This window comes from Amblyraja radiata, chromosome 13 (genome assembly GCF_010909765.2).
Source record: "Amblyraja radiata isolate CabotCenter1 chromosome 13, sAmbRad1.1.pri, whole genome shotgun sequence".
NCBI lineage: Eukaryota > Metazoa > Chordata > Chondrichthyes > Rajiformes > Rajidae > Amblyraja > Amblyraja radiata.
Genome location: NC_045968.1, coordinates 40,477,289 through 40,490,434, shown reverse-complemented (window position 1 = coordinate 40,490,434; position 13,146 = coordinate 40,477,289). Strand labels below are relative to the sequence as shown.

The 13,146-nt window shown below is 46.1% G+C and overlaps 1 protein-coding gene across 3 annotated transcripts in view; it reads right to left on the bottom strand.

The window, feature by feature from the left end:
* Positions 1–6,503: 6,503 nt before the first annotated feature.
* The window catches only part of hltf (helicase like transcription factor), a 53,569-nt gene continuing 46,926 nt past the window's right edge, over positions 6,504–13,146 (bottom strand). For all 3 annotated transcript variants that reach the window (XM_033031871.1, XM_033031872.1, XM_033031873.1), the window contains 3 exons: positions 12,124–12,304; positions 10,171–10,251; positions 6,504–6,952 (listed from right to left, as the gene is read on the bottom strand). In XM_033031871.1, coding sequence (XP_032887762.1) covers positions 6,806–6,952; positions 10,171–10,251; positions 12,124–12,304 — 409 coding nt within the window. In that variant the 3' untranslated portion in view covers positions 6,504–6,805. The remainder of the gene's footprint in view (positions 6,953–10,170; positions 10,252–12,123; positions 12,305–13,146) is intronic.

Below are 13,146 nucleotides of genomic sequence, written 5' to 3'. Positions count from 1 at the left end.
TTGGAGTACCATTTGCTGTAACATCTCAAAAGTCTACCTGCAAGGTAATACAACAATACAATACAATACAATACAATACGGTTTATTTGTCACATTGCACATAAGTGCAAGTGAAATGAATATGTCAGCAGCGGTACAATTATAAAGAACACACACAAAAACACAATAAAAGGTTAACATAAACATCCACCACAGCATTCATCACTGTGGTGGAAGGCACACAATTTGGCCAGTCCTCCATTTTCACCCGTGGTCGGGACCTGAACCCTCCGCAGCCGTTGCTGCGGGCGTCCAGATGGTAAAAGAACAAGGTACAAGTCCAGGTAAGTCCAGAGTCGGCTCTTCCCCACCGGAGACCGCGGCTTTAAGTTGGTGTAGGCCGCAGGCCGGCGGTCGAAGATTTAAAGTCCCCGCAGCCAGAAGCACCGCAGACTGCAGGGCCGGCGGTCGAAGCTCCCCTCCAGGGGTGATGGTAAGTTCCCAAACAAATGTCGACAATGTGACACTCGCTCAGCACCACAGTTGAGCATCAACTTGGATTTAGTGCCAAAGTCTCTGATTTAAGACTTAAACTCTCAGCCTTCTGCTCAAACTGGGTAGGCAAGAGTCTTCTGCTGACCCAAGGCTATTGTTATCATGATATTGCTGAATGAGTGAGATTTTCCACAAATTCAGTCAGAAAGCAAACTGGGTCTTGAACAGATGACATCAACTATCTATAGAGCATTCATCAACTATTCAGAGTAACAAGGACATGCTACTGGTGTTGAAAACAAGGATTGTACATATTGGGGAAAGGGGTTGCGTTGCCTTCCAGCGACAGAGACCTGCGTTCGAACCTGACTGCAGAGGCTGTCTGTATGGAGATTATATGTTCTCCACGTGACCGTATGGGTTTTCTCCGGGTGCTCTGGTTTCCTCCCACACTCCAAAAACAAAGGTTAAAATGTTAATTGGCTTCAGTAAAAATTATAAATTGTCACTCGTGTGTAGGATATTGCTAGTGTACAGGGTCATTGCTGATTGGCACCGACTTGGTGGGCCGAAAGGCCTATTTCCACTATCTCTAAACTCAAAAATGTAAAGCCCGTAACTTATGCACTTAAATACATGCCACTGATTGTAATGTACCAGCCAGACTTTTGAACTACTTAAGCTCCCAGTTTTAGCTGGTGAGCAAGTCCTAGTCCCATAAATCATTCTGGTGCCTTGCATGTCAGCCACGGTGATTTGCTACTCAAGTCAACCATGTGGATTTACAAGTGACGCCTCGCCTAAAATAGCGCCTCTGATGTAACTCTAGATCCTGGAAGTGTTTTGCAAAGGGTTCAATTGCAGTTGCAGAATGATCGGAAAAGCTTGCTTGCTGCAATTGAGGTTTCATACTTTTTCTTCGAAGAAATATGACCACTGCCATCCATGGGTTGATGGAGAACACCCAACGCATGGAACTGAGAGGTCGCCCCCTGCATTCCACCAGCTGACAAGGCTGCCAACATTTGATTGTTCAGTGCTGGTTCAATAATCCTTTATTTGTCACATATGCAACTTCACAATGAAATTCTTTTTGCATATTTTACGCATGTGGGCACTGCCATGACTTATACTGAGTCCAAATTCCAGTGGGCCCGTGCGCTCGATCTACTGGAGCAGTTCCCATGAACCAACGTCCCTCTCCTCGACCGGCCATCTTTGCGTCCCGGCTGTGCCTCCTGCAGCCAACCACGAAAGTGCTAGAGGCATTTCCCCGGTTCATTCTCCTTCTGGCCCACTCCTAGTGCCCGATGTCTCCAGCTCCCTTGCTGTCGGACGAGCCTTTTGCCAGGCCCCACTGACCAACAAGCCTTCAGGAGCGTTCACAGTCCCACTGACCAATGAGCCTTCGGGCTGGTTCCCATTCCCACCGAATTGCCTCTAGAATGTAGGGAATGGTTGAGAAAGTGGGATAACATAGTAGTGTGCAGGTGATCGATGGTCAGTGTGGACTCGGTGGGCCGAAGGGCCTGTTTCCAAGCTGTGCCTCTTAAGAAAAACCAAGATATGCTTGTGCAACAGCTGGAACAGAGCAACTCACCAGCTAAAAGTGTCATGGAAGTCCTGAGGGAACAATGTTATGTCGGGGCCTTTCTAATCCATGATATCTAATCACTCAGGCCCGATGGCACTTAAGGTTTTAAGCTGTGGCTAAAAGAAGCGTGCTTCAGTATAAACATGGAAGAAACACTTTGCTCATCATGTCATTTAGGTTTTGGATTTCTTTTGAAAGTATGTTCTTGCTATGTGCTGATTCCTGCCAACAATGGAGAATTTCAGAATTCCCCCGATCGCTCCAGAGGTTTGTTAAGGTTCCCTTTTAGCAAAGTGTAGGTGCAAAAATATCACAAGGACACTGGATGAATTCCTCAACAATTACAGAACTTTTATACCTCTGACCTCATGCCCATGGGCACTCTTTTCCCATTAACTTAGTGAAATTTAGTTGTTCATTGTCACGTGTACCGAGGTACTGTGAAAAGCTTTTGTTGCGTGCTAACCAGTTAGCGGAAGAAACGAAGAACTGCAGATGCTGGTTCATACACAAAATGCTGGTGTAACTCAGCACATCAGAGAAGGGTCTTGATCTGAAACATTACCTATCCATGTTCTACAGCAATGCTGCCTGTCCCACTGAGTTGCTCCAATACTTTGTGTCCTTTTGTGTATGAACCAGCCTCTGTAGTTTCTTGTTCAAAAGGGAACTGCAGATGCTGGAATATCGAAGGTACACACAATTGCTGGGGAAACTCAGCGGGTGCAGCAGCATCTATGGAGCGAAGGAAATAGGCGACGTTTCGGGCCGAAACCCTTCTTCAGACTGATGGGGGGTGGGGAAAGAAAGAAGGAAAAGGGGAGGAGGAGGAGGAGCCCGAGGGCGGGCGGGTGGGAGGGTGGGAGGAGACAGCTAGAGGGTTAAGGAAGGGGAGGGGACAGCACGGGCTAGCCAAATTAGGAGAATTCAATGTTAATGCCATAAGGACGCAAGGACCCCAGACGGAATATGAGGTGCTGTTCCTCCAATTTCCGCTGTTGCTCACTCTGGCAATGGAGGAGACCCAGGACAGAGAGGTCGGATTGGGAATGGGAGGGGGAGTTGAAGTGCTGAGCCACCAGGAGGTCAGGTAGGTTATTGCGGACTGAGCGGAGGTGTTCGGCGAAACGATCGCCCAACCTACGCTTGGTCTCACCGATGTAAATGAGCTGACATCTAGAGCAGCGGATGCAGTAGATGAGGTTGGAGGAGATACAGGTGAACCTTTGTCGCACCTGGAACGACTGCTTGGGACCTTGAATGGAGTCGAGGGGGGAGGTGAAGGGACAGGTGTTGCATTTCTTGCGGTTGCAACGGAAAGTGCCCGGGGAGGGGGTGGTGCGGGAGGGAAGGGAAGAATTGACGAGGGAGTTGCGGAGGGAGCGGTCTTTGCGGAAGGCAGACATTGGGGGAGATGGGAAGATGTGGCGAGTGGTGGGGTCACGTTGGAGGTGTTAGGTGGACATGCAACACCTGTCCCTTCACCTCCCCCCTCGACTCCATTCAAGGTCCCAAGCAGTCGTTCCAGGTGCGACAAAGGTTCACCTGTATCTCCTCCAACCTCATCTACTGCATCTGCTGCTCTAGATGTCAGCTCATTTACATCGGTGAGACCAAGCGTAGGTTGGGCGATCGTTTCGCCGAACACCTCCGCTCAGTACGCAATAACCTACCTGACCTCCCGGTGGCTCAGCACTTCAACTCCCCCTCCCATTCCCAATCCGACCTCTCTGTCCTGGGTCTCCTCCATTGCCAGAGTGAGCAACAGCGGAAATTGGAGGAACAGCACCTCATATTCCGTCTGGGGTCCTTGCGTCCTTATGGCATTAACATTGAATTCTCCCAATTTGGCTAGCCCGTGCTGTCCCCTCCCCTTCCTTAACCCTCTAGCTGTCTCCTCCCACCCTCCCACCCGCCCGCCCTCGGGCTCCTCCTCCTCCTCCCCTTTTCCTTCTTTCTTTCCCCACCCCCCATCAGTCTGAAGAAGGGTTTCGGCCCGAAACGTCGCCTATTTCCTTCGCTCCATAGATGCTGCTGCACCCGCTGAGTTTCCCCAGCAATTGTGTGTACCTTCTGTAGTTTCTTGTTTTGTCTTCTTGAAAGATGGTATCACACCAAACCCCAGCCATATTCTATCAGTCGCATGTAGTTATCAGTTTAGAGATACAACATGGAAATAGGCTCTTCGGCCCATTGAGTTCATCACCCTTTCACATTGTTTTATGTTATCTCACTTTTCATCCAAATTGCATGAGGAACTATTTTACTAAGGACAATTAACCTACAAACCAAGTGCAGGAGTAACTCAGTGGGTCAGGTAACATCTCTGGAGAAAAGGAATAGGTGACATTTTGGGTCGGAGCCCTTCATCAGACCCGAAAAATCACCTATTCCACAGATTCACCACCCTCTGACTAAGGGGATTCCTCATCACCTTTCTAAAGGTACATCCTTTTATTCTGAGGCTATGGCGTCTGGTCCGAGACTCTCCCACTAGTAGGAACATCCTCTCCACATCCACTCGATCCATGTATTATGGCCAGCCTTCTGCCACGCCTCCTACCTGCAGCAGAGCTGTGTTGCATCGTGCGTGGTTATAAATGACCCGTGTGAAGGAGCAAAGCATGTGTGAACATTGGGTTTTATTTAACACAGCAGCTGATGAGCAGGGGTAAACAGCTCGCAGCGGCTGAGACACGATAGATACAGATTTGTGGCCAGGCATTTGTGTAACCCGCAGAATGGCAGGCTCATGACGATGCCAGCGGGGGAAGGGGGAGCGTGTAGGCTGCTGTCTGCAACAGACACAAGAGTAACTGGGCCTCTTTATTTTTACAGTTGGTGCCAGCAGTGCTGTGGGGTTCTGCCTCCCTGCAGCAAGTGACACTTGCAGGCCAGTGCAACACACTGCTGCATGCACTGCATATTCAGGCAAACAGGCCCTGGGGCCCAACTCATCCATGTCGACCAAAGGTTGAACTCATATCCCTCTAAACCTTAGACACAAAATGTTGGAATAACTCAGCAGGATAGGAGCATCTCTTGAGAGAAGGGATGGGCGATGTTTGAGTCATGACCCTTCCCTCTAAACCTTACTTATCGTAGTCATACAGCACAGAAACAGGCTCTTCGGCCCAACTTGCCAAAGCTGACAAGAATGGCCAATTACACTTGTTCCACCTGCTTGTGTTTAGCCTTTAATCCCTCTAAACCTGTCCCATCCTGTGTACCTAATTGTTTCTTAAATGGTGCAATTGTCCCTGCCTCAACTCCCTCCTCTGGCAGCTCATTCCATGCAGCCACCACCCTTTGTGTGAAAATGTTACTCCTTAGATTCCTATTAAATCTTTCCTCTTTCACCTTAAACCTATGTCCTCTAGCTCTCAATCCCCATACATTTGTTCTATCCTACACACCAGGGACAATTTACTGAAGCCAATTAACCTCCAAACCTGCAAGTCTTTGGAATGTGGGAGGAAACAGGAGCACCCGGGGAGAATGTACAAACTCCATACAGACAGCACCCGTAGTCGGAATCGAACCCAGGTCTCCGGCACTGGGCCACCATGCCACCTGAAGGTTGCCAGAGGGTGGTGAATCTGCGGAATTCATCACCACAAACGGTGTTGGAGCCCACGTTATTAAGTATTTTTAAAGCAGAGATTGATAGGTTCTTGATCAGTAAGGGTGTCAAAGGTTACGGGGAGAAGGCAGGGGAATGGGGTTGAGAGAGACAAATAGATCAGCCATGAATGAAAGAGCAGAGTGATGGGCTGAGTGGCCTAATTCTGCTCCAGTGTCCTGTTTCTTATGAAACCGGACAAATTTAAGAATCATGTTATCTGCACACTGTGGACATCTTGGTTATTATCATGTATAGTATTTCCGCTGACTGGTTAGCGCAACAAAAGCTTTTCACTGTACTTCGGTACACGGGCTAATAAGCTAAACTAGCTGGATTACACTGTACAACAACATAGGGATAAGTTGAGACGAAGTTTCCTTTAGTTTATAGTTTAGATATATAAACCCTTCGGCCCACCGAGTCCACGCCGACCAGCGGTCTCCCAAACACTAGTTCTACCCTACACACTACGGGCATTTTACAGAAGCCAATTAATATATAAACTTGCACGTCCTTGGAATGTGGGAGGAAACTGGGGCACCTGGAGCAAACCTAAGCAGTCATGGGGAAATCGGACAAATTCCGTATAGACAGCACCAGTGGTCAGGCTCTAACCCGGGTCTGGCGCTGTAAGGCAGCAACTCTACCACTCTGCCAAAGTCAGGTCAGATCTCGTCCCATGTTAAACGTGCATCAATCCTCCCACAGTGAACTCACTGCCATCAGGCAGGTACTGCAGACGCACGGGAACATCATGAACATAACAACATTTGTTGAACGAGGAAGAAATGCAAGAGTAAATACTGGTTGTATGTTAGATTTCCCTTGACAAAAATTACTTTAATCTCTATGTTTTTAATGTCACATCCAAGGCTTGGCACTTCTGACTGCAGCATTTCATCCATCTGAAGAAGAAACTGGCACATATATTAAACTGGATTTGTTTTATAGACTCTAAACTTACAGAACTCGTTATACATTTTGTATTAAAGTTGCCTTCTCATTCAAATTTGTTCAGGCTGCAAAACTGCCAAAATCTTAAAATTTCAATTATTGCGTTTTCTTTGACGGAAGGAAATAAAATAAAACATTTTAGCCAGCAGACACTGGCATTACATGTTGATCAAGATCTTGATCTCCTCAATGCGACTCTGCTTTATCTGCTGCTGTTGTTTGGATCCAAAAGCTCCCACAACAAGTTCTTGCTTCTTGCTCTGAATTTTCATCATATTTTCCTCCACAGAGTCCTTCACGATGAACTGCATACAAACAAACAAAACGTAAGAACATAGAACAGTACGGCACAAGAACAGGCCCTTCGGCCCACAATGTCTGGGCCAAACATGATGCCAAGACCAATTCTTATCTGCCTGCACATAATCCATCTCCCTCGATTCTCTGCATATCCATGTGCCAAAAGACTGTTAAATACCACTAACATATCCGCCTCAACGGGCGACCACGGTGACGCAGCGGTAGAGTTGCTGCCTTACAGCGCCAGAGACTCGGATTCGATCCCAACTACGGGTGCTGTCTAAGACGTTTGTATGTTCGCCCCGTGATCACGTGGGCTTTCTCCAAGATCTTCGGTTTCCTCCCACACTCCAAAAACGTACAGGTATGTAGGTTAATTGGCTTGGTGTATGTGTAAATTGTCCCTAGGATAGTGTTAATGTGCGGGGATCGCTGGTCGGTACAGACTCGGTGGGCCGAAGGGCCTGCGTCCACGCTGTATCCCTAAAATAAAATAAACTAAACCACCCCTGGCAGTGCGTTCCAGGCACCCACCACCCTCTCTAAAAAAAAACTTGCCCCGCACATCTACTTTAAATGTTGCCCCTTTCACCATAAAGCTATGCCCTCTCGTATTTGATATTTCCAACCTGGGAAATGGATTTTGACTGTCTACTCTATCTGTGCCTCTCACAAGTTTATATACTTCTATCAGGTCTCTCCGCAGCCTCTGGGGTTCCCGAGAAAATAATCCAAGTCTGTTCAACTCTTCCCTGTAGCTAATACCCCCTAATCCGAGCATCATTCCGGTAAACCTCCTCGGCACTCTTTACAAAGGACTTATTAATTGGTGGAAAAGCTTGAACAGCTTTAATAGAATGAACAATTTAATTCCCAAGGCATAGCAACATAAAGAGAGATGACCTTATAAACAAAATTAACTTCACATGTTCTGCTCTCCTTCCCAGTCACTAGCAGAAATTAGCCCAATCTATAGGTACAGAAATAATCTTTTATTTTTACTTCATCTGATTCACTATGAGAGCTTCGTTTAAATTTTATTTAATTTCGTTTGGAGATACAGCGTGGAAACAGGTCCTTTGGCCCACTGGGCCTGTGCCATCCAGTGATCACTCTGTACAATAGTTATATCCTACACACCAGGAACAATTAACCGACAAACCTGCACGTCTTTGGAATGTGGGAGAAAACCAGAGCAGCCGGAGAAAACCCACGCGGTCACGGGGAGAACGTACAAACTCCATAGGCAGCTCCCATAGTCAAGATCGAACCTGGGACTCTGGCGCTGTAAGGCAGCAACTCTACCGCTGCGTCACTGTCGCACCCATAATAATGGCACATTTGGAAGCTTTGAAGGTTAAAGGGACCGAGGGTTCTTGTACACATGTCACTGAAACCCAATAAACAGGGGTGGCAGATCATTAAGGCAATGGTACATTGTGCCCTTGTCCTCAAATCCACTCCTAATAAAGGTATTTCTCTGCAATGATACAGGGTATAATTATTATTATACGCTTATTATAAGCATGGAGTTCCTAGGACTCCACCTGTCAGATGACCTGATGTCCACAACCAACACCACAGCACTGGTCAAGAGAGCCCAGCAGCGACTACACCCTCTCCGAAGACTACGTAAAGCAGGTCTCCCCACTACACATCTACGAACTTTTTATAGGGGGACAATCGAGAGCACATTAACCAACGGCATCACTTCCTGGTTCGGGAGCTGCAAGGCGTACGAACGGCACCAACTTGACAGGATTGTGAAGACCGCCAGCAGGATTATTGGTGCTCCACTCCCTTTCTTGCTGGACATATACAGGAAGAGATGTATCAACAGAGCCATCTCCATCATCAAAGACCCCTACCACCCATCGCATCACATATTTTCCATCCTGCCATCTGGGAAGAGGTACAGGAGCATTAGCTGCAAAACCAGCAGGATGCTCCTCAGCTTCTTCCCTCAGGCTATAAGACTGTTAAACGGACTTTGCCCCCTGCCAAAGTATCGCGCACCAACCACCAACCTGGACAGAGCCACTGTCGTGCCGCTGCCGATCGGAACGCCTGTTGATGTTTAGTTGAGAGTAGTGTTAATCTTGTTCATGATATATGTATTTTTATTTCTATTTATTTTTTACTGCACACTGAATGGACACTGGTTTGAGTAACGTTTTTTTGTTTCCTCTGGGTATGTGAGTACTCAGGAAAATAACAATAAAGATATACAATACAATACAATACAATATAATTATACTTGGCGAGACCACAAAATGGGATAACATAGAACTAGTGTACGGGTGATCGATGGTCAGCGTGGACTCGGTGAGTCAAAAGGCTTGAACCGTGTGCTGTATCTCTAAACTAAACTAAACTAAACACATTAACTATTCATTTTTTCAGCACAGATGGTGCCTGACCCGTGTGATTTCAACACATTTGGATTTCAAAAGTAAGATTTTTAAAAATAGCAGATGCTGGAAATCTGAAAATAAAGGGCGGTAGAGTTGCAGCCTTACAGCGGCAGAGACGTGGGTTTGATCCTGTCAACGGGTGCTGTCTGTACCGAGTTTGTACTTTCTCCCTGTGACCATGAGGGTTTTCTCCCACACTTCAAGACGTACAGGTTTGCAGGTTAATTGGCTTCGGTAAAATTGTGAATTGTCCCTAGTGTGTAGATGTAGGATAGTGTTAATGTACAGGGTGGTCGCGGATCGGAGCAGACGCGATGGGCCTAAGGGCCTGTTTCCGTGCTGTACCTCTGAAACTCTACATCCCAGGAATTGCCAAAAACACTTATCAGGACTGGCAGCATCTGCAGGGAAGTTAATGTAAAAGTGATAAGGCTGAATTAAGTTAAAAATATAAGAAGATATTAAATTGGTTCCTGGTCTAGTTTACAGCTTATATTTAGTCTCAAATTAGGCTTTTCACCAATAGAATAATACAGAAAGGCAAGTTTAGGTTTGCCTCAGGTTGCTGTGTATTGAGATAATGAATACTATAACATTTGTCTCCCAAGTGACGAGAGAGGAAGCAGAGAAGAAGCTAGATTGATCTCTTTGATATGTAAAATGCCTTGCACCAAATGTCCGATGTTTATGAGGGAGGAGGTGACGAGAGAGAAATAAAAGTGCAGCTCCTTTGGGCTTTATGCAGGTTACCCGAGTGGCTGCAGTGCAGTCGATTTCCCTCTGACCTTGTGAAAGGCAGTTGTACTTACCTTGGTGATGACTACATCTCGCGTCTGACCCAGCCGGTGGCATCTATCGAAGCACTGGTCCTCTGCAGCGGGATTCCAAGCCTGGGTACAACAATAAATTACTACACTGCTGCTAATGCAAGAACACTCATTACCAACCCTAGCAGCAAGCACAACCCGTGTCAAGACTGCTTCCCACAGACACCCAAAAGTACTTAATGGATGAAAATCCTCACAGCTCCAGGTTCAATCCAGACTTCCCGAGATTGACAGGTTGTTGATTAATAAGGGTGTCGGGGGTTATGGCGAGAAGGCAGGAGAGTGGGGTTGAAAGGGAAAGATAGATCAGCCATGAATGAATGGCAGAGTAGACTTGATGGGCAAATAGCCTAATTGTGCTCCTAGAACTTATAAACCTTTTTTTTTTTTAAATAAATTTTTATGAGAGGCATTTGCATATCATAAACCAAGCCGGTACAGACTTTGTTTAGCGGTTACATATCAAGTATTCAGGTTTCCAGGGACCCAGTTACCGAAGTAGCTGGGATCCTCCTTTATCGGTTATCTATAAACATTGCCTCTAATTATTTATTTATATTTATAGATAGAAAAAAAGAAAGAAAGAAATTAGAAAAATAGAATAAACTATCAATAATACAACTTGGGAGTTAGGTCCGTAGGTCAGAGAACATAACTATTCATCTAGTCCTGGGTTCAGGCTTCAGTCCGGCCTCTGTGCCAATCCGGTCTACCCCTTCAAGTAATCTATAAATGGAGACCATATTCTAATAAATAATTCTGGTTTGTCAATTAAGACATATCTAATTTTTTCCAAATGTAAGGTCTCCGACATCTCCATAATCCACATCTTGATTGTGGGGGTTGTTGGGCCTTTCCAAAATTTTAATATTAATTTTTTCCCAATTTATATACTGTAATCAAGGAAATTTCTTTGGTTTATTGTGAGTTTTAGGTAATGTTCTGATATGCCCAAGAACTTATAAACTTCTGCTGCTGCCTGTGTGGAGTTGCCCACTCTCCGTGTGACTGTGCCAGTGTCCGTCTGGTGCTTTGGTTTCCACCCACATCCCTAATATGTTGGCAGGTTAACTGGCCACAGTAAGTGTAAGTCAGCACGGAATGTTAAAGTGGAAGATTTGAATGGGGATTGTTATAGAATTAGTGCTAAATGGATCGCTGATGATCAGAATCGACGGTGGGTCAAAGGATCTGTTTCCATGCCCTTGGAATTAATCTTTCCGTAAGGATTAACAGCCAAGGGCAGCACGGTGGCTCAACTGGTAGAGCTATTGCCCCACAGCAACAGAGACTGGGTTTGATGCTGTCCTCAGATGCTGTCTGTGTGATGTTTGCACGTTCTCCCCCTGACCGCGTGGGTTTGTAGGTTAATTGGCTTCTGTAAATTACCCCTGGTGTGTCGGGAGTAGATGCGAAAGTGGGATAACATAGAAATAGTGTGAACAGATGGTCGATGGTCAGCGTGACTTGTTGGGCCTGAGGGCCTGTTTCCATACTGTATCTTTCAATCAATCAAGTGGAGTAAATGGGTCTTGGGGCAAGACCTGACCAGCCAGTTTACACAAACAAGTCTGATTGAAGTTAGATTTAATCACAAATAACTCACCCCCCACACCCAAACCGATGTCCTATAGTTCGCTCTAAGGAGTGTGAGTTTTGGACTTGGATAAGTTTGCATTCTGAATTTTATAAATGGTAAAGAGGATTCCCTGTCCAAGAGCTACTCAATATTTTTGTTTGCAGACACTTGGGAAGGAAGCCAGATGAACTGGGGGTATAGACTGGAAATTCTGGACCTGTTCACCAACGGGGATAAACAGAGTTATCTCATAAAGAGCACAAGTAATGGGAACTGCATGGGTTAAACTGTGTAAAATGGTTGTAGCCACATGAAGTTTTGAGCTAGATGGGTGTGAAGGATTCCCGGCCACTCACAGGATCCATGAGGAACACGCGGGAAGCTGCCGTGAGATTCAGCCCAACGCCGCCAGCCTTTAGCGACAGGAGCATGATGGTTGGTGAGCCCGGGCTGCTGCTCTGGAAGGAGTCGATGGCGACTATCCGTCGCTTCTGAGGCATCGAGCCGTCCAAGCGGGAGAAGCTGAAGCCTTCTTGTCTGGAAAAGATAAAAGCAGGTGTGCACGCATAATCCAACTCCGACCAAGGCACGCGTTTGGAGCCCGATGAAATAGCTGAAGTAATTAAGTACAATTAAATCTAAATTACATTAATAAACCTCCCTTCCATTTACACCCCATGCTGCCTTGGCAAGGCCACCAGCATAATCAAGGACCAGTCTCACCCCAGTCACTCCCTCTTCTCCCCTCTCCCATCAGGCAAGAGGTACAGAAGTGTGAAAACACTCACCTCCAGATTCAGGGGATGTTTCTTCCCAGTTGTTCTCAGCAACTGAACCATCCAACCAACAACTAGAGAGTGGTCCTGAGCTATTATCTACCCATTGGAGATCCTCAGACTATTTTTAATCGGACTTTACTGGACTTTATCTGGCATTAAACATTATTCCTTTGATCTTATACATCGATTGTAATCATGTATAGTCTTTCCGCTGATTGATTAGCATGCAACAAAAGCTTTTCACAGTACCTTGGTACACATGACAATAAACTAAACTCAATTAGTTTAGATTAAATTAATTAATCTAAATGAATGAAGACTCTTTTTGCTTTGGAAGAACTACAGTTCATGTGGCATATAATTTGGGTTTTCTTACCCATAGATCATAGTTACTACACGGGGAGTGCAGCAAAGTAATCAAACATTAACTCTTGCACAAAAAAAAAGTGCTAGAGGAACTCTGCGGGTCAGGCAGCATCTGCGGAGGGAATAGGCAGGTGACATTTCGGGTCGAGTGCTTTCTTCAAATTCAGTCCTCAGGCTGAGGAAGCACCTTGATTCAAAACATCATCTTACATTTTTCTCCACAGATGCCGCCCG